General features: G+C 37.2%; 1 protein-coding gene and 1 long non-coding RNA gene across 3 annotated transcripts; both read right to left on the bottom strand.

The window, feature by feature from the left end:
• Positions 1-2,903: 2,903 nt before the first annotated feature.
• Positions 2,904-9,532, bottom strand: fdx1b (ferredoxin 1b). 2 transcript variants are annotated; one of them, XM_058777322.1, is made up of 5 exons: positions 9,192-9,532; positions 5,194-5,321; positions 4,161-4,290; positions 3,208-3,294; positions 2,904-3,114 (listed from the first exon to the last, which is right to left on the bottom strand). In XM_058777322.1, coding segments are annotated over exons 1-5 (480 nt in total). In that variant the 5' UTR covers positions 9,326-9,532; the 3' UTR covers positions 2,904-3,113. The 2 variants fall into 2 exon arrangements, with proteins under 2 accessions (XP_058633305.1, XP_058633304.1); XM_058777321.1 differs by lacking the exon at positions 3,208-3,294 and having other exon boundaries at positions 9,192-9,525.
• Positions 9,533-15,601: 6,069 nt separating this feature from the next.
• On the bottom strand, positions 15,602-21,789 carry LOC131541410 (uncharacterized). Its single transcript, XR_009271493.1, has 3 exons — positions 21,699-21,789; positions 15,797-15,876; positions 15,602-15,678 (listed from the first exon to the last, which is right to left on the bottom strand). It is a non-coding gene; the product is annotated as an uncharacterized LOC131541410 (long non-coding RNA).
• Between the last annotated feature and the right edge of the window lie 635 nt (positions 21,790-22,424).

Here is a 22,424-nt window from a genome sequence, read left to right as displayed (position 1 = left end):
TTGGCGCCCCTGCTTGCTGAGAAGGTGCCGCGTAGAGCCCTGCGCGGGACTGTTTTCTTACAGTGTTGCCAACTTCTTTCAATGGAAAGTAGCTAAAGCCAGTTTGAAAAGTCACTAAATGTCGCTAGATGACGTCATACGCTAATTAGCATATTCATGACGCCATCACGTCGTATTGCCTTTTACATTGTTTGTCTCTCTGTGCTCACATACTGTATTTTAATGCAGCCAAATTAATAATAACTGTTTTCATTTATATATTTTACTGTTTCTGATGTCAGACAAAAGAATAAAATATGAAATAGTGACTGAAACACTGCCCTTTAAGACTAACGTTACATCTCCCTTTCAAGACAAAATCTGCACAAAAATCCTGATTTATAATTGAGCCATCTTCTGATTAAATCAAATACACAAAAGACAAGACAATTCCTGTGCTGTGATATCGGCTATATTTGCATGTAAAATTGCCGTGCACAGAAGCTGTGTGAGAAGAGGGGAGGGGGGCGGACAAGGAGGGACAAGGAGGGCTTGTCCGCTCTTTTAGTGGGACAAGTGGGATAAAGTCAGTCACACCTTGACTTTCTTCCAAATAACGCACATTTCATTCATAATATTAAAACACAGGCCTATAATTTGCACATTTGAGTTTTTTCTGAATTGTGTGAAATGGCTAATAAAAATAGGTAATACAAAACGATTATGTGGAGGTGAATTGGTTTAGTCTTGACTTCTGGTCGTGAGTGACGGTGTTGGGGGATGGGAAATCTGTTGATTGTCGAGTGCCAAATAAACACAGAGTGTTTATTATGTATATAACTCATACTGTTTTGTGCAGAATTGTGTTTTGCAAATGTTCTGTTGAAGGATTTGTGCAATTGAGAAATATAAGCTTATAAACTTATATTGTTATAGTAAAACGGCTGTTTGTGCAAATTTTTTTGCAAAATTTTTTTTTACAAATTCTTTGTTTTAGAATTTGAGTGGTTTGAGTTGTCAAGTCATTACGTCACGTCTGTATACATAAAGAAGGAGCCCCAGCTAGTTGGCTATATCGCGTGTGTGGATGCTGCCGGTGACGGATCATTTGAAGCCTCTTCTTACAGCAGCTGGATTAATCCTCTGGTTGTGTTCGGGTCAAATTGACCCGGAGAAGATTCTCTTTTTCCCAAAAATACTAATTAACATTATCGCATTGGACTCAAACTTACTGACTTTGTTCACACAATGTATAAGTACTTCTCAAATTTTATTTTTTTATTTTTTAGAATTTTCGTAATTTTTTGTGGGTTTTATTTCACCTAGTCACACTTGTGGTGTTCCCGGTCCAAACAATTGCTTATAAATCTCTCATTATGCTATATTATCACCAAATATTGGATTCATTCTTTTTGTCAACTTGATTTCTAAATGTTTTCTTTCATTTAGGACTAGTTTTGTGTTTCTATTTGCATCTGATTAATCGTAGGCCTCATTTATCCGAAAGTAGGTAGCTCATTTTTTTTGTGAAAAAAGCATTTTTTATGAATATTTTCACAATATGAGATAACAAATTATACAAATTTGCACTGTTTATCACACTAGTGTGCTTTAATGTTTAATCAGGAAGTTTGCTTTTAAATTATTTTATTTTGTACAAAATTGCAAAAAGTCACACTTGTGGTGTTCCTGGTCAAAAGTTACCGGACTCCAAACAATTGCTTATAAATCTCTCATTATGCTATATTATCACCAAATATTGGATTCATTCTTTTTGTCAACTTGATTTCTAAATGTTTTCTTTCATTTAGGACTGGTTTTGTGTTTCTATTTGCATCTGATTAATCGTAGGCCTCATTTATCTGAGAGTAGGTACCTAATTTTTTGAGTGAAAAAAGAATTTTTTATTAATAATTTTCACAAGTGTGACAGGAATCCGAACACAACCAGAGGGATCATTAAACTTGTCAAAAACTAAATAGAGTCTGAAACAGTATGTGATGGAAATGAAACTCATGTAAGTGACTGAAATTAGATTATATTCCAGTTTTAAATGAACAGATATGATTACATTGATTACAGATATGTAGGATTACAGTACTTATAAAAGATTTGTATTTTAAAGAGAACGAGTTTTAAGGAACATTAAAATGATTTTGAAGGTTAAAAGAACTATTTATTTCGATGACATTCGAATGTCAAAGCATAACAATAATAATTTGCACAGTTTGACGTGATCTGAGCTAACTTTGCAGTTTTTAGATTTATTCACCACTGGTAGCGCGATTTATTGTACTTTTTTTTTTGTTGTTGGTCAGAACAAAACTGGCAGACATGTTACTTTACTTGCTAAGATGACATGTGAAACTTTTTATTTTGGACATACGTACTTCCAAGACGCATCATCTGTAATTCCACAGTACAGTGAATATCCACACTGGTGCGTTGATTGATAGCCCACACACACGCCTCAAAACATTAGATTCAACTGCGCTGAGGAGCCGTGCCGATGCACAACCCACGTAAAGAAGATAACTGGAGTTGAGGGGTTTCAAACAGAGATGGCAACAAAGAGACAAAACTTATGTAATGGAGCTTAAAGAGGTCATAACATGGATTATTTATTATATTAATATGTTCCTTGAGGTTTATTTATAATGCTAATAAAGCTTTTGCACAAAAAAAAAAAGTTAGTTTTTACTATCCAAAACGAGCCATTTTCGGAGCATGATTGAATAAATGCTTTGTTTGTAACGAAGAGGATGTTTTAAGCTTTGAAGCTTGCAGGATGTTTTAAAGACCTCTTATATGCCAAAATATCAAGGCATATGTGATTTCTCATGTCATGACCCCATTAAGGAAAGAAATATTCACCCTGTTTGTTGCTGTGCTAAGATTATTTTGGGTGATATACAGAGGCATACTAGTGGGTCACATTCATTTTATTATTTTGTGTAATTTCAAAGTACCATGTTCCATGTTAAGTTAACATGGAAATCGTACATGTGACTGCTTGTGTATCATTTGCTGCTCACTGCCTCTTGTTTTCCTCGCTGATCGTTGATCTCTTGAGGAACGTGAACTGTCATTCCGTCCATCCAGCGCTCCACAGTCACCTGACAACCCAAACGAGATCTAAACCAATGACAGAACAGCAGCAAAAATCATTACCACAATGAACAAAAAAAGAAACCTAATTTTTTACAGTAGTTTTAAGTCAAGATTTACCATTTGACTAAAACATCCATTGCATGGTCTTCACAACAAGGACAGTTACATATATATGTATAATGTCCTTGTGAACACCTGAGTCTCCTGAAATAATAGCATTTAATCAGTTTATTAAAGTACCGGTTACTACAGCACCGATTAGAAGTTAGTATGTTATTATTTTGTATTTTAGAAATCATTAATTCACTTCAGTTTACTTGTGCTCAGCTCAGTTCTATTTAATTTGTGCATTGTTCATTTGTGCAAATTCCCTCCACTGGCCCTTGTCAGTCATGGCTTCCCAATAATCCCCATCCACTTGATTGGCTCTATGACACTCTCTCCTCTCCACCTGTAGCTGGTGTGTGGTGAGCGCACTGGCGCCGTTGTCCTGTGGCTGCCGTCGCATCATCCAGGTGGATGCTGCACACCTGGTGGTGGTTGAGGAGAGACACCCCCCAGGCTGTATTGCAATACACAATAAAGCTCTATATAAATGCCTCCTTCCTTCATTCATTCATTCATTGTTGATATCTTATAGTACTCCTTTTCTTGTCATAATTCACCAACAATTTAAGTAAAATCATTTCTTTATTGTCTAAGATGCATTGATGTTATTAGAGACATCCCACCCTGCAAAAACTCATTTCAGGGAGGTAGCATTACCCCCACCCGTGAATAATACTGCATAATAAAATGGTAACTGCATGCTCACTGACAATTTGTTACTGGATCAATGAATAAATACCCTGGAAACAGGGTTTCTCTCTCTCTCTCACTCGATTTCCAGGAGTCTAGGAGTTTCCCATTTGCGAGAGTCAGGGAGCTGCTATCAATATGCAGGAGACATATTGGTCTCCCAGACCTTCTGGGAGAGGTGGGATGTCTGTGACTAGTACTGGATAAATCATTCTAAATCATTAAAGCTCTACTGACTTCACAATCTGACACTTTAGATCCAGGTGTCTTACGTCTTGGTGAGTCCGTAAGCCAAATCCAGCATGTCAACCTCTTCATCCACCATTGGCTCCAGTTTGTCATACACACTCTCCTCAAATATCAGGTGACAGGTGGAACAGGCTAGAGTGCCCTCGCATGCTCCTAAGACACACACACACACACACACACATGTTGAGTTTCGATGTTTTATGGGGATTCCATAGACGTACCTGCAATGGTTATTATATCGTAAAAACTGTATTTTTTATCCCCTTACTCTACCCCTAAACCTACCAGAATAAGAACAGAACCATTTTTATTCTTTTTTTTTTTTTTTTTTGCAAAGAATGAATCAAGAATGTAACACATCTGAATAAATAGGTAAACATAATTTCTGTACATAGTAATTTTCATATATTTTAATGTTTGCACTGACAGAAACAATGATTTGTGAGATGATAGTAAAATATACATGTAAAATGTAAAAAAATAAAATAAAACTTTTTTTAAAAATGTGTGTCGGAGCTGGAAAAAAAAGATTATGACACCAGAGCAAAATATAATCTTACTGGAACAGAACTATTTATAAGTTACTATAAATGTAACTTATCTGCTGTATCTATATCTACAGTATATCTATCTATCTATCTATATCATTTTTTATGTAAGTTAACAATAATAACAATAAATAAAACATGTTTTTAGAAGGAGCATAACATAAAATTGATCCCGCACAGATCTTTAGATCCAATCAATTTTCAATATACTACAAATTATCAAGTCCCACCCCACATGTTTTATTCTGGCTTGAGAAGCTGTTTCACTTAGATATACATCACATCAGAGAAGAAAAGATGAGCATTTCTATTTCATGTTGACTTTAAGTAAAAATTATTTTGTCACATGTAAGCCATAACAAAATGGTTTAGAATAGGTTAAATGGAAAACAAGTAGTGGGAACATCATTACGGAAGCAAAAGTTCCATAACACACACACATTTAAAACAGATGGGACTTAGAATGATCACATGGAGCCAAAATAACACAAAAAAATAGTTTCATTACCAAAGCCACTGATGTCAAGATTCTTCTTGATGACAACGTCTAGAAGAGTCTCTCCCTCTGTGACAAACACGCTGCTCTTTACCCCCGACTGATTTATAATGTGCACCAGCACTTTAGAGCCTGAGGAACTGAGAACACACACACACACACACACCATCACACAGAGATAAACATACTGAACTCATTTCATTGCACTGATGTTCTTGGTAGAGACATTCTCACTGACAAAAAAAAAAAAAGAAAAAATATAATTGCAAACAATGGATTGGCTTGATGAGTCAAGTATAGTGTTAAAGTGAAATACAGTTTCTGAGCAGGAATATCCTATTTTATTATTTTTTTAGTATGCGTTTTAACCTCTTAACTGTCACTCACATTTTTGAACATAGATGTGAAAGTGAACTATCCAAACTTATTTTTTTTTTTATAATTCATGAACTAAAACATTTTCTAACATGATTTTGATGTTCCATTTTCATGGTAATGCAATGTCTGATTTTAAAATGCTTTTCAAAGGATGGATGAATTTTGAGATTTTAAGTTTTCAATTGATATATAATTTCTCATGATTTCTAAAGTGTGATAGAGAAGGTCAGAACTCCTGTTATGATGCAGATTTTTCAGGTGCACTCTTGCACACTAATGACTAGTGGGCCCACCAGTGGGCCAGTGACAGTTTTAACAGGTTAAAGAGTGAGAAACTGCACTAATTTAACTCTTGATTACACAAGGATGTTGATTAGTTTCAATCATTCAATGTGTTTGCAATCTCTTAATCGTTCATGTGCAAAGGAGGGCCCTTATGATTGCTCAGTTAGGCATTAATGATTTGCCTGTAAATCACAGACAATGACACAATCAACGGACACCTTTGAATTTTGTAATTAAAGACCTAATGAAAAAAAAAAAAAAAAAAACTTTTATTAGACGTTTGTCAAAGAACATATGACATTAAACATGATCCTCTGGCCTTTATTAGTCTTTGCAGTGCAGTTAAATAGCAAAGCCCAGAAAAAGGCTACAATTCAAATTTGAGTGTTTTTGGACTTGCTACAAGTAGAAAATGAAAGGTAGATTACCGTCCTCTCAACACAAGAAAAATGACCCCGACTAGGGCATTTGTCATTGTCATTGCGTTATGTGAACAGTCATAATTGAGTTATGGGTATTCGTGTAGTCCAGCCACATTCGTTACTTGTCTGTCCAAGTAGATATGACACTATGCGTAACTGAATATTTAGGTCATTAAAAACACGTCACCTCATACGCAGAACGGCGAGGTCAACAGTAGGTCGATTAATGTGTATACATGCTGGACCATGTTGAGCTACAAATCATATTATCTAAGTCTGTTAGTCCAACTTTGCAAAAATCTGACTGGCACAATTTCAGTCAGACAAGGGTTTATTTTAAAAAGACAAATTAGGTCTTTATAAGGGTTTATAAGGGACTATTCTTTGCAAACTTGCTTTGGGGCAATTTGCATTTCAAATTTAAGTGAATTAGGTGGTTCTGTGAAGCAGATGACAAATGTCATGTCAGATTTTTCATGTGACTGTTCCTGTTCTAGACTCTTCTTTGATGACTCACGCACTATACACAGGAGACTCTGAACACGTTTCAGTGTCACTCATCCATGAATAGCATATTGTTACATCCCTGCATAGTTTGACAGCTGTGTACCTTTTTTGCTTTGGGTTATACTTCCTCAATCACAGCTAATTGAAATACATCATGTAAAATGAAAATAACTTGCAAAATCATTTATTATAATTCACTACAGACTTATCTTTCACTTGCTAATCTCTATCGATATTTTTTTTTTAAATAAAATATATTATAGACCAGCATTTCCGAAATGTTTAAAGCTGACACACCACTTCCACCGTCACGACTCGACAGCTCAGGTAGTATGTGAGTACGACTTTCCACTCATAAGTACAACTTCACTGATTTGCTCAGAACTCATAATTACAATATTTATGACTATTGAAGAGCACAGAAATTGGACTGACAAACATATTTTACTGCTGTGTGAGCAAAAAACACTTAGATCTTGTTTGCTTGAGTCGGAAGGATGGGTGACACAAGGCTTTGTCTAAATATAGCTGGAGAGTCCAATTACATGTCAATAATTGAAGCTTTGTTTCACCAATGTGCAGGGATGATGGGTTTTCTAGGCCTGGATGAGCACAATCCTTCAGGTGGAAATACAGAATGAATAGGTGACCAGAAATGGCTGATAATAATGGCCAGCCTGACATGTAGCACTTGATGATCGAGACCAGGCCTTTGACACTGAATTCTAATAGATACTGGCAGCCTGACAGGAAAAGGAATGAGTTGGAAAGATTTTCCAGGATTCTGACAGTCCAGTCGTGAAAGAGGACCAGGACTTTAATGAGGAGCTGGGTAGAGTAGTTTTCCTTATGTTGTGGAGCACAAAGCATCTGGACATGTCAAATGTCATTCGACAATTCAATTCAATTGTCAAATACTTGAGCATATCTTTGTGGTCTAAAAATAAGTATTATTTTACATAGAAATAGTTCCGTTAACACTTCCTGTTTTCTGTATTGCATGTTTTTACAATGCATCCTTTTGAACAGAAAGTACTTTTTTGCCTCACATCTCATTGTAATTTGTGGATCACTTTGTTAGTGGACACTTTCGCTCGTTGTATTTTTGCATGATCAAAAGAGATTTGGTGAAGGGAGGTTTTGGCCAGGAGGGAGAAGACAGTCTTATTGAGCTTGAGTCAAAAGCAATCAGTAGTCATCCAGTCCGATATGTCAAGGAATGCACAGATCTTTTCTCAGATTACAGATGCAGAAGTAGATAGGGGAACGAGTCTGTGTTATCTGCACAGCATTGATAGAAACACCATCTGATTACAGGCAGTTCCAAACAATCCGGTGTGGGTGGAGAAGAAAAGCACCTTTGATTCCTGTGGAACCCCGGTGGGTTGATAAGAGTGGGCTGATTTCACCTTATTTAAGAGTCTAATAAAAGCACAATACTAAAGTAGATATGCTGTTCACACACAATACTGAAGAGAGCAAATGTTTCTTCTCTATATTGAGTGCATTAAAGCTAAGAATACAAAGGTCTAAGGTCATGTGATGTATAAAATAATAAGTGCAAGTGCGGTCAAGTTTACACTACTACTTGCACTTGTACACACGCACACAAACCAACTAGTTACTAAGAGCTATAACAGTTGGTCATTCTTTGCACACAACATCTTTAACATTATCTCTTTCATCAGAGAATGTCTGAATCAAACAAGAAGGATGTGATATGAAGTATAATGTGTTAGAATTAAGAATAAAAAAGGAACCCAAAGTGTTTCATTTTCACTCAAGCAAACCAGACATATAACTGTAATTTATTCTCCACATAATCATAGAACATTTCTTGTTAAAAAATACTCTTTATATTCAGTAACACTGTACCTTTAGGTTAATAAACCTGGGTCTGTGTGCAATTAGACTCTTCACTGTAAAAAATTAGCCAAATTAAAATTTTAAGGCAACCAGCTTCAGCAGATTTTTGAGTTTGCTCAACTTATTTTTGTGGGAGATTTTTGAGTTGTCTCAAATTTTTGTTGTATAAACTTAAAACAACAAGTTAAGAAAACTCAAATTTCTGCTGAAGCTGGTTGCCTTAAAATTTTAAGTTGGCTCAACTTTTCTTTTTTTTTTTACAGTGTATAGCGACATGCACATATTTTGTTATTCCAACCCCTCTTTAAAGAGGTGTGACTTCCACAGCTGGCCATTACAATGCCTCTGTTATTTTTCTTTGTACATTTAAATTAAATTAGCAAATAAAAATAGCCAAACCTCATTGGCTACACTGCTGTGACGCATTAAATTGGATGGTTTGGATGGTATTTGGATGGTGTGACTTGTTTTAAGGTATCTATAATTTGCATATTCCATGTACAGACACAAAGCATTATGTGAAACAACAAGAGAAGTACATTTGATCCTTACCCATTTGGCTGGGATTGACTGCAGAGTCTGGGAACTGTGTGAAGAAATCTTGGATGGGTCCTCGTGGATCCTGGGTGGCACAATGGAGCCAAGCTGGAACGGAGCAGGACCTGCACACACTTACGAAAGGCCATGCTGTCCTTCTGTGCAAGCGTGTGTGCATGTGGGTCTATGAATGAGGAGGCTCAGCATCTAATTTTGGGATGTTCTTTGTTTCAAGGACAAAGCTGCAAGCTCCATGGTAAGGTCAACCACACAGAGACAAGGAGAGAGAGTGAAGCCTTGGTCTTAAAGGAATAGTTCACCCAAAAATGCAAATTCAGTCATTAATTACTCACCCTCATGTTGTTCCAAACCTGTAAGACCTTCATTCATCTTCAGAACACAAATTAAGATATTTTTTGACGAATACTTTTTGTGCGCAAAAAAAACAAAAATAACGACTTCATTCAACAAGTCTCCACTGCCATTCATGAGAGTATCACGACGTATGTGCTGCGCTTTGTTTACAAGCAGAGGAATGCACATGCATACGTTGTGGTACTGTCATCAATGCACAGGGGAGAATGACCCAGAAGAGAAGAAATTGTTGAATAAAGTCATTTATTGAAGCCATTATTTTTGTTTTCTTTGCACACAAAAAGTCTTCTCGTAGTTTCATAAAATTAAGGTTGAACCACTGATGTCACATGGACAATATCAGCAATGCCCTTACTACATTTCTGGACCTTGAACATGGTAGTTGCGTTACTGTCTATGCAGGGATAGAAAACTCTCAGATTTAATCAAAAATATCTTAATTTGTGTTCCGAAGATGAACGAAGGTCTTATGGGTTTGGAACGACATGAGAGTAATTCATGACAGAATTTTCATTTTTGGGTAAACTATCCCTTCAAAGATCATGAATATCTTACAGAATAGAAACCAGCACAAGTTTACTTTAAAATTCAGTTCTTGACAGGTTTTTGTCATCTGATGGTCTCCTCATGGTGCACTCAGATGTTGATCTTGGGATCAAATCAGTTCATGAGATTCTGATCAGATCAAATGATGGATCATGGCGGTCAGATCAAAGTCAAACTAAAGGCCCTCTCTCCTCGATACAATCTCAGAAAGATTTTTCTTCGTTCTTCATATTTGACCTTGATGGACTATGTAAAGAAATGAATCAGAGAGAATTTCCACATCAAAGAAAATATGTAAACATCATAGACCAGTAGCTACGGAGCCCCGCACATGACATGCAAGAAAAATAATAATAAATCGTGAGCCCGATTACTATTTCATTCCCTCGATTTGCTTATTTTTAAATGGCCAACGCTGATATAATATATCTCAATGGCTGCCCCAAGACCCCTGGAAGAACACAAGTTTGAAATCTGCCACCTTGCATTATGGGCACTCAGTTCTAACCACTTCAATCTGCAGGAAATTATATTATGAAAATGTTAAGTGACTAATTGGCACCAAATACCCCAAACAGCATGCCAAAACCTTCACTAGCGACCACTGAGCTCTCATTTATGCCATTTAGGAGCCCTCTAATATGTGTATTAGCATTGCTAATACAAAAAAACTGTGAATATCAACATGCATTACTTATTGTTGCGTACTTCCATAACAGCGTAGTATTTGTGCAAAGTATTTGTGAAGTTAAGGAAAAAAAGAACTACCTTGGAATCTTGAAAAGCCTGCATATGATATCATTCATTGTCTGAGTTTTGTGGTTTTAAAATAGCTTGGAAAGCCTATTAAAGTCTGAATGTGAATGTATCTTCAGTTTCTTACCGAGAAGCAAAGAAAGCTGTCAGCCGATAACATTCACCTTGACTTAAACTCCTTATATGAGACCACTTCTTTTAAATACTGCAATTGTGGGTTTAGTATAATTGCCTTGTAGGAAACCGCTTCACAGAATACTTACCCATTATTTCTTTGAAACTTTTGAGGTATGTGGTGGATGTTCACCAAAAACTGACAATTTTCTTCTTTTTTTAAAAATATCAACAAATATCCAAATGCCACAATTCATAAACAAAGACATACACTGAAAAAAAAAAAAGCTAAAAGAGTTCTGGATACTTAATTGAAAGTATTTAAATAATAAAATGACTGAAATAATAACAAATTATTATTAGCTGAAAATTATTTTACCTATGGTTTTGTCTTCATGTTTGTTGTATATGGGCTGTATTGATCCACTTCCTTTGTGCATGTGTATGTGTGTGTGTGTGTGTGTGTGTGTGTGTGTTGTTGTTGTTGTTTATTGTTGATATACTGTTGATCACTACTGTGGATACTGCATGATTGCACCAAGATTTCCTGGGATTCATTCATTCATTCATTCATTTAATCATTCATTCATTCATTCAGCCCTCTAAGGAAAAGGAAAAGGCCAATTAAAAAACACTTTGAAGTTTGACTAAATATAATTGTCACATCACTAAATATATAAAAAAAATATGATTTAGTATATTATATAATACAATATAATATAATTCAGTATAATAATAGTTAAGTTTAATAGTTTATTTAATTTACCTAATTAATATTATTAATTTCTAATTAATAATGAGCAGCATAGGGGAACGTGTGATAGAATTGTCGGTTCTTAGTCATGGTCTTATAAACCAACAATCCTTTTTGGTTTGTCACTCTGACCAGCTTTTTATAAAAACAGCATTCAGATAGAGTTCAATAATTTTCACAACTGAGCCACAAATATTGGCTTTATGATGAGATACAAAGGGAGCAGCTTTGATCTTAAGGTCATAAACCATTTTAGAGGACAAATCACACATCATTTTGATTCTCAGTGTGAGACTGATCCATTCTGAGAAAACTGTTGTGACATAACTTTAAAAAAAAGATATTTCGAAGGATATTGCTTATTTTTCCAGAACCTTTCATACTGGACATATCTGGGTAATAATGTCTGAGCCTCAGGCAGGATTAACTAAAACTGAAACTAAAACTATAAAGAAAGAAAGATTTTATTTTAATTTAATTTAATTTAATTTAACTTTATGTATTAAAATAACACTAATACAAAATAACTAATACAAAAATTATAACAACTATACAGACATACAAATATATAAATAGAAAAAAATACACAATTTCTAAACATTTTAACTAAAAACAGAAAATGTAAAAATATTAATATTAATAAAAACTATAATAATATCTCAAAGATACCATAATAACACATGGCCTCAGCCTCACACTCTCACACTCATGTTTTGTGTAATTTCTGCACATTTACTACACTGTAAAAAGTGATAAGTTGACTTAACTTAAAATTGAGGAAACCCGTTGCCTTAAAATTATTAAGTAAATAATAATAATAAAAACAAAGTTAAGTGAACTTGACAATTCACTTAAATTATTTTTTTAATTATCATTTACTTAAAGAAAATTGAGGAAACCCATTGCCTTAATTTTTAAGTTAAGTCAACTTATCACTTTTTACAGTGTATACTGCAATTTATTAATTAATTAATTAACTTTTAAAAATGAAAATGTATCTATTATTATTATTACTTATAAATAATAATAGTAACAATCTCTCAAACATATTAAAATCTATGATGTCACTAAGGAACATTCTGGCTCTGATAGATGTCATTTTACTTCAACTGTCAAAATGTTTCCCCAGTCGCTGAGCTCCGTCTAGAATCTGATGTGAAATGTGCATGGGATTAATGTGCTTCTGATTGGTGTGCTGATTGCCTTCATTGACTGAAGACTGTGCCTCAACTCACACAAAAGGTTCATAGCCAGCTGGTTCTCTGTGAAAAAAACAAATCTTACATGCTCTTGTGAAATATAAAATTAATCATACAGTCTCCATACTTTTCAAAACCGTAATGCTCACTTTCTTATAATATGTCATGCTTTTCAAAGCAGAAACCTTGACAATGAGTGAAAGAGAGATAAGTGTGCTAGGAACTACCACTGGATCTCCAAGAAAAACCTTTCTATCCATGAATGTACTGCGCAGGCAGCTAACACTTTTGAATGTGAAGTATAATTTACAGCCAGACTTTGTGGGAGACATACTTAAAAAAAAACACTTTATGTTTTGTATCTGTCAGCTCCAGAGGCTTTCTGAAGGCCAACAGGAAGAATTTTAACCTTCAACTGATAACGGTGTCCATTAACATGTGCTTGATGGCCTTGAGAAACTTCAGGGCTGTTCTGTTACCAAACATCTGAAAAATCACTAGATGCAAGTAACTGCTCCAAACCTGAAAGCCAATTTGACGCTCTATAACCACAGGCCTTGGCATCAACAATTGTGAAAAGTGAAGCTTTGAAAATTATTTTGGTTAAAGTTTATTTTAAGGTGTCCTTGTTACAGTGCAATTATACATTTAAGGGTCCCACTTTATATTAGGTGGTCTTAACTACTATGTACTTACATCAAAAAATAAGTACAATGTACTTATTGTGTTCATACTGTATTGCAAAACACATTTGCTGCTATTGAGGTGGGATAGGGGTAAGGTTAGGGACAGGTTTGCGACTGCACTAGTTGCACTGCCCAAAGGACGGCCCTGGACAGAACTTTTCCAAAGTCTTACTTCATTCGAATGAAGGCTCGAGGCATTATGCACACACAGCTTTGCAATAATGTATGGAAGTTATGAAATCAGAACAGAAATCTCAAGATTGTATGGAGTACAATAACTCAAAGAGCTAAAGCTCTCTACTATAATAAGAAAGAAATCCAAGCACAACACTTTGTTTCCAGTTCCAGGGACACTTACCTGTTTTCACCCTGTTGTAATCATTTGTGATGCTTGCCATTTTATCTGTAGAGAAAATTATCATAGAAGGGCATTAATCTGGGCTAAAACATACCATTTATTTTTAACAGTCAAGGTCATATTACATGAACATTGCAAAATTTCTCATTCATATAATACACAGTTTTATTCCTGATTTCTCTGCCTATTTTGCTAATATACTGAAGTAGTGAATTAGTACATATTTCAAGCTGAACAAAATAATTTCCATATTTTTTGTTCAAATGTGCAGCAAACATTTGTCACCATGACACTTTTTCGGATGATGTGTTGTGACAAATGTGTTTACCTCTCCTCTGAGGTTGGTCACAATCTGGTAAGAGAGATGTTTTTCAAAAGATTAGGTTCTACATGTTAATAGAAAGCTATTTGTGTTCCCCTTCAGGAACTCGAGCTGCGTCAAAACGCTATGGGACTTGGACTTCCGGTTCCTGTCTGTCATGCTGCTGAGAGGTTTGCGATTGTAGCTCCGTGTAGCTTCGCTTTTCTGTGGAATCTCCATCTTATGCTGCGTTCAAGTCCTCCTGGGACGTTCGTACTTACGAGTTGACAAATCGTTATCAAGACGTCGGGTGCGTTCAAGTCACTTTGGTCGGAAAAAGATGGTGATTTAACTTTTCTACATAAAATTCTACAATTTTTTAAAACTCTACATCTACAAAATATTGAATGAAGAATGTGCATCTGTGTGTTTTTTCTTTTTTACGTTTTTATTTAATTTATGAAGGTGATGTAAACTGAATTATATATTCTATTATAATTATACAATAATGTAATAGTGTATATGTAACTTATATAGTTTTATTGTACATTACAAAAAAATAATAATTTTATTCATTTCAACAACTTTACCGACGCTGCATATCTTTAGTCTTTGGCTGCATCCATTGCATCCAAAGATGCACCCCTCCTGAGATGCATAGCAGACTGTTATCGCTCAGTGGCTGGATGTCTAAGTGGTGCCCGCAGAATAACATAAGTTTTATAGACAATTGTACGAGTTTTTGGGGCAGACCTGACCTGTTGAAAAGAGACAGTCTTCATTCCTCCTGGGGTGGTGCCGCTCTTCTCTCTAGAAATATGGCACATAGTCTTAGAGTTCGTACTTGACTAACTGGGGCCCAGGTCAGGAAGCAGATAGACTGGCTAAACCGGCCGTCTGCTAGCTGCCTCACGCCACAGAAGTCAGTTAATTTTCAGCACATAGAGACTCTTTCACCTAGATATCACACTATAGAGACTGTGTCTGTTCCCCGAACTAGAAAATACAAAAAAACAACCAAACCAATTTAAGAGTAACAATTTAATTGTTCACACCGCAAGCGTGAGCAACACGTATTTTTTTCGGCGTGCATGTTAACAAATGAGTGCATTCGCACCGGGAGCAGGAGCAGCGCTGAATCGATGGTTTCAGCACCAAGTCTATTTTTGCTGCGCCTTTCACGCTCAATTAAAGTGACAGCACACTTTTGATGGACAAAATAAATATTTCACACAAAAAGTGTGAAAAATGCACAGAATAAGCATGTCTAGTGTGTTTTCTCACAGATTTGAGTATGTCAGGAAAGAAGATGAAGAATCAAAAATACGTAGAAGACTTATCCATTTAAACTAGTTTAATTATTCAGTTTTATTTCTTTTTCAGCCAGTGGGTGCCAGCACGCCAGAAGCGAATCTGATGGAGGGGAGTAATAAGTTCAATGAATAGGCACAGTAGTATGATGAGGGTGATAATGGAAGTTCTCTTGCTCTCACAAGAGCTTGTGGACAAGGGGAGCGGAGCACACACACACCTCACAATCCTGGATGATGGAGACACACTCGTGGAGATCCTTGGGAACACAGACGATGGAGTAGAGCTGGGAAGAACACGCTGGAGATGAGACAAAAGGTAAGTAGGTAATCAAGGTAAGTAAGTGGGTAATCAAGGCAAGTAAGCAGGTAACTTGCTGTAATAGCATCAGTCCACTTCAAAAGGAACGAGATCAGACAGAGCTTGTGTGAGGTGTGTGCTTTTTAATTAATACTCGGGTGAAGAAGTGCGTTGTGATTGGTAGGTGAATGAGCCTGGCTGATCCGTGACACTGACATCTTCAACATTCGGCCTAATAAAAATATTACGCTCAGCGTGTTCACCTACGGTTTGATTAGAAACACACCTTTTAATTAATCTCTAGCCCATATAAACAAATGATTAGGCGATTTAAACATAATATTCTCATTTAACAATTACCTAAAATAGAACAAATAATTATATTGCTCCAGGTCTTCAGTTAGGCTACAAAAACAGACACAAGGCACAAATTACAAACAAGGACACAAGAGGACATAGACACAAAAAATCTTATAAATCATATTGACAGCTTCTAAGAAAAATATTAGGTAGGCTATACTAAACTTTAAATTACAATTGGCCAGAAATGCATAGCCTACTTTTATTCATTAATTTTTTTAAATTCATTTTATTTATACCTTTTTTTTTATTCAGCTCTAGCCTACATAAATAATAACTTAAAACATTTTGACATTCTAATTTAGCCTAACGATTACTTAAAATCCAACAAATAATCTCTCCCGATCAGTTACAAAAACGGAGCTTGATCACAAGAAATTAGGCCATAAAGCAATATCAACAGCTTCTATACCAAATATTATGGACACAAGCTATAACTTGGTTCAAATTAATAGCGCGTATCTCGCGTTTTTCCGTGGGTGCTCAAGCCCCGGAGGGTGAAAGTATGGTGTATTATTTAAAAAACAAAACAAAAAAAAAAACTGTATTTAAACAGCACGTTCTATATTTAAGTATGACTGAAACGACATGATAGGAGCTGTTTTTGTTTACCATTTACACACGAATCCCCGTGTTCATAAACTTTCAAGACTTTGAAACTTTCAAGTTTATAACTGACCAACTTCTAAAAACAAATTTATAGTTGTCTTTGTAAAGAAATATGTCGCTTTGGAGCTGCTGATGTAACGCTGTACAAACGCTTCCAGTGTGAATATTGGAAGTGCGAATTCATAGTCGATATAAAAAAACTGGATGAAGAGTAATTTCTTACTGCTAAATTCTGAAAAAGCAGAGGTGTTAATTATCGGACCTAAATCCCCCACATGTAATAACTTAGAACACTGTCAACACTTTATGGCTGCTCTGTCAATTCTTCGTCATCAGTTAGGAACCTAGTTGTGCTATTTGATAGCAATCTTTCCTTTGACAGCCACGTTTCTAGCATTTGTAAAACTGCATTTTTTCATCTTAAAAATATATCTAAATTGAGACCTATGCTCTCAAAGTCAAATGCAGAAATGTTAATTCATGCATTTATGACCTCAAGGTTAGATTATTGTAATGCTTTATTGGGTGGTTGTTCTGCACGCTTAATAAACAAACTCCAGATGGTCCAAAGTGCAGCAGCTAGAGTTAGGCCACATTAGCCCGGTTCTGTCAACTGGCTCCCTATTAAACATAGATTTAAAAATTTTGTTAATTACTTATAAAGCCCTGAATGGTTTAACTCCTCAGTACTTGAGCGAGCTCTTATCACATTATAGTCCTCCATGTCCACTGCGTTCTCAAAACTCTGGCCATTTGATAATATCTAGAATATCAAAATCAACTGCGGGAGGCAGATCCTTTTCCTATTTAGCGCCCAAACTCTGGAACAATCTACCTAACACTGTTCGGGAGGCAGACACACTCTGTCAGTTTAAATCTAGATTAAAGACCCATCTCTTTAATCTGGCGTAAACATAACACACTAATATGCTTCTAATATTAAAATCCATTAAAGGATTGTTAGGCTGCATTAATTAGGTCAACCAGAACCGGGAACACTTCCCATAACACCCGATGTACTTGTTACTTCGTAAGAAGAATGGCATCTACGCTAATATTAATCTGTTTCTTTCTTATTCCGACATCACCGTAGCCATCCGATCCAGTCCGTATCCAGATCAGATAGTTACTGCAGTCACCCGAATCCAGTCCTTATCCAGATCAAATGGTGGATCAGCACCTAGAGATGACCTCTACAGCCCTGAACGTCAGCAGAGATCAGGACACCTAGATGAGCCCCAGAGACAGATCCCCAGTGAAGACCTTGTCACCTAGACAGCCATCGGGACAAGACCTCAGGAACCAGATGAGTCCTTTACACAATCTGACTTTGCTGCAGTTGGAATTGAACTGCTGGTTCATCTGGTCAGAGGAGAACTGACCCCCACGACTGAGCCTGGTTTCTCCCAAGGTTTTTTTCTCCATTCTGTCACCGATATCGTCAAATTGATTGCACAGATACTATTTAAACTGAACTGAGCTGGACGATGACATCATTGAATTCAATAATGAAATGCCTTTTAATGAAAATTGAGTGTTTAATTTTGTCATTTTACATTATTGACACACTTTTTTTGATATTGGAAAGTTGCTTTGACATAATCTGTATTGTTAAAAGCGCTATATAAATAAAGGTGACTTGATTTGACTTGACTATGGGAACGCCTTCAGCGTGACCACACTCTGAATCACGTGTGTAATCAGTCCAATGGAGTGGCGAGATGTCACGGACAGAGTGACGTAGAGACCAGGAAGTTTAAAAGCATGTGCAGTGGAAACAGCAGCAGCTTCTGTCGTTCAGTAAGCGCTCTCTGTCTGTGTCATTGTTATTTATTGTTGTCTGTCTTGCTGCGAGTTACTATGGCTAAGAGAGCTAACAGCATTTCAGGCTTTGTGTCACTCCCTGCCCTCACTTCATCACGGGTGGAGATTCACAGTCTGTGTGTTGTTTCTTTGGGAGCGGAACACGCTCAGTCAGTCCTCGAGGGGGCTGATTGTCCGCATTGTGAGTGTCTCTCGAAGCGGACGCTCCGCTCCCCGGAGAGCTCCCTTTGAGGAGGGAGCTCTCAACAGCGTTCCCCACGGCTCGGGTCCTGCTTCTGCCGAGGCAGAGCGGCGGCTGCGGTCATGGGGATCGCAAGTGGATCTGGTGGAGGGAATGGAGACGGGCCAGTCCCTTTCTTCTTCCTCACCCTCCAGATCCAGTGCCCTCTCTCAGAGATCGGAAGCACGCACGTTCTTCCACTCAGGGAGAGGGCTCGATGCTCCACCTATTGTCCTCCGAGGAGGTCAACTTATTCTAACCCTAACCCTACCAGTCAACTAATACACTACTAACAATCTAATGAGAGTCAGTAGAAATGTAGATGCAACATTACTTATAGTCAATAGAATGTGTTAAATGGACCATCAAAATAAAGTGCAACCGAGACAAGGACAGGGTCTTCCTCCTAGACACCCCACTTGCGCCTTCTGGCCTGTTCGGTGACACTGTCAACTCAGTCGTCGACAGGTTTCAGAAGGCTCGTAGACAAGCGGCGGCATTCCAGCGGTTCTTCCCTCACCCCTCTCTAGCTTCTGGGTGGGAGCAGCCCCACCCGCGTACCACCTCCTCATACCAGGAACAACAAAAACAGAGCGTTGCCTCTCGTGCTCCTCCGCAACGGGACCGAGAGCAGCGATGCTCAAAGTCGGGGTCTTCTAAGTCGAAGCCGGATCTGCGGACCGTCCTTCAGGCTAAGAAGGCCTCAGCTAAGAAGTCATGATGCTCATGGCCCACGACTTCCGAGGGCAGGCCCCTCTGGGGAAGAGCGGTACACACCTCATCTCACAGTGCCCGTCTCTCCTCAGTGCCCTCAGGAAATCGGTCTGTTAACTGCCACCTCCAGTGCTTCAGGGCTCCAGTGAGCGCTTCTCTCAGCTTCCACCCGGAAACGTATCGGTTCTGGAAGGCTCGCTACCTCCAAGGAGGTCTCTAGAGCAGCTAGATCGGCCATCCCCTGCCGGTCCTCCGCTTCAGGGCACCGAGCTAGCCGTTCTAAGTACACTAGAGGTCAGTCTGGCAGCATGGAAGCTAATGCCAAATGTGTCTCAGTGGGTCCTGCACACTGTAGAAAGAGGCTACAGAATTCAGTTCAAGTCTCGTCCACCACGATTCAGTGGAGTATTTCCCACTCAGGCTCTGGTTATTTTACACATTTTTAAAAAATTCTCAATGACCAAATACATGACTGGAAAAACTATTTTAACTAGTCATCTGGTAATAAATGTCATTTCAGTTCTACTTTGAGTATGAATTATCATATGCAGTCTCTTCAGACTTCAGAACTGTACATGAATTATGAGCTTCTAGAACGTTTTAGCTCCTAACTGAACGCCTTTTCACAAATTGAACAGAAATAAAAACAGTATAAATAACAAAAAATAAACAACACAGTTCTTTCTTAGTCATATTAAGTACGAACAATAAGTGCAGCCATATTAGGCTAATCAATTCCTATTGCTTTATTGGTATGACATAATTAGGTACATATTGCCAAAGCATTGTACATACATTAGGCTAATCTCTCAATACTATTCAAAGTGCAAATAGAGACCAATTTTTTTTCAAGCATGATACAGAGCTATAGACAACTACACAACCTATTATAGACTACATACTAATAACAGCCTAATTTGTTATGTAGCCTAATTTGCGCACATCAGGGAGTCGGGCACGGAATGCGCGTGTTTTACTTTCGGGTTCGACTTAACGATCATGCGAACTCTCGGCGGTGCTGATTAATTTTGTCAGATGCTCTGCAACGAATCCTCCTTTGATGTTTCTTATGGGCCAATGAGGGTCTTTTTAACCATGGTTCCCCGAGGGAAGGAGATGCTGCGTCTCATTGCTATACTTCCGGCATCCCTGCGAGTGCTTCCCTCATTCTACCAGAAGCTGCTGCTGTTTCCACCGCACATGCTTTTAAGCTTCCTGGTCTCTACGTCACTCCGCCCGTGACGTCTCGCCACTCCATTGGACTGATTACACGTGATTCAGAGCGTGACCACGCTGAAGACATTCCCATAGCGTTTCGACGCAGCGTCTTGTTCCCTTGGGGGAACCATGGTTATATACGTAAACTGGGATGTTTTGTTTATTAGAAGTGCACAGAGTCTAAAATATTCTATAGATATGTGAGAAGAGAACTACAGCTCAAAGAACACAGAAAAATCATTTTTGCATACATGCTGTGGCTGCACTTATAGGACCCTTATAAATCATTTGAGATAAGGACACCACTAACACTGAAAGAAAGAAGGCATACAGATAAATAGTAATAGATAGATAAATGGTATGTTCTTTGCTATTTCCTGTCATTAATTTTGTCCTTGAGGTTTTGAACTCATCTTTTTAATGTATGTGACACATTTGTATAATCAGAAGCAGTCAAAAATGGTTTCGAATTAAAAAAAATGTTGAAGTTGTATTCATAAACGATGTACATTAGGTAAGGACTGCCCTATGCACATACAATAATGGCATCCTACTTTAAAACAATAAATTGTATTCTGAAGTGCTTCAGTGTAAATCGGTTGGTATAGCGTCATTCATCTGCTTTTCTGGGGGTACAGAGGAGTCATTCTAAACATCTTAGCATTTAATTAGTCTACTGTAGACGTCAGATTGAGGGTCTAAAGGAGAAAGGGAGGATCAGAGTCTCAAGGGCTGCATAATGTCTATCAGATTCATGTCACGTAGAGGTAAGGCAGCAGAGATACGTGCACGAACACATTTATTCATTTTAACGTTCTGTATATTTGGAAATTGTCACTTATCTTGTATTAGAGTAAAAAAAACCAAAAAAACAAACCATATGGGTCGGGTTCCACAGACATCAGATATCATCCAGAAGTTTAATATCCATATGCTACACGAACTACGCTGAAAAATATCGCCCTCTGGTGTTCGGTGAAGGCGTGTTTGGGTTTCTAGAATTAGATTATGGCCATGTTCGGGAAAAAATTGGCATACTGCATATTTTACACCAAATATTCTCAATTATTACATAAAACGTTGCTGTGAGAGATTTTTGTAATACCACGCATAAAATGTTGTTAGTCAAACAGGCGTCGTAGAGAAGTCACAAAACTATTCAAGAAGACTCAGAGCAGCGGCCCGCGCATTTTAGGCAATTATAAAAGCTCTCTCCCTGTCAATCATTTTGGGCGCTGGGTTGCTGACGCGTTGGAAAATTGTTTTTTTGTTTGTTTTTTTAAATAGGATGGTCAAATTTAGCAAAATGGCAGAAGTTAAACTGCGATTACAGCACCTTTATAAGAAACCAAACATTTTAAACCATTCAATGATGCATTGTCAAATGACCTCATTGTTGCGAGCCTGTTTAATTTATTCAGTGGTATCCGGTGTTATCTCAGAAATAAAACTTAAAGGCTCATTGACATTTTCAATCCAATTTCTGATAAATAATAATAATAATGATAAAGTCATAATGCATATATACATAGGCCTATGCATTTTTTTTAGTAATAGCTTTATATTGGCAGATATTCATAAACTTTTATGACAGTGATCCATT

The sequence above is a fragment of the Onychostoma macrolepis genome, chromosome 05 (genome assembly GCF_012432095.1).
Source record: "Onychostoma macrolepis isolate SWU-2019 chromosome 05, ASM1243209v1, whole genome shotgun sequence".
Lineage (NCBI taxonomy): Eukaryota > Metazoa > Chordata > Actinopteri > Cypriniformes > Cyprinidae > Onychostoma > Onychostoma macrolepis.
Note: the sequence above shows the minus strand (reverse complement) of the source record. Positions and strands in the feature narration are given on the sequence as shown.

Excerpts from the sequence above, each read along its gene's own strand:
- fdx1b (XM_058777321.1), bottom strand. The coding sequence starts at position 9,325 with ATGGCCTTTCGTAAGTGTGTGCAGGTCCTGCTCCGTTCCAGCTTGGCT. Across the intron at positions 5,322-9,191 it reads AGTCAATCCCAGCCAAATGG|TTCCTCAGGCTCTAAAGTGC; the intron begins GTAAGGATCAAA and ends GTGTGTTCTCAG. Across the intron at positions 3,115-4,160 it reads GCTTACGGACTCACCAAGAC|ATCTCGTTTGGGTTGTCAGG; the intron begins GTAAGACACCTG and ends TCATTGGTTTAG.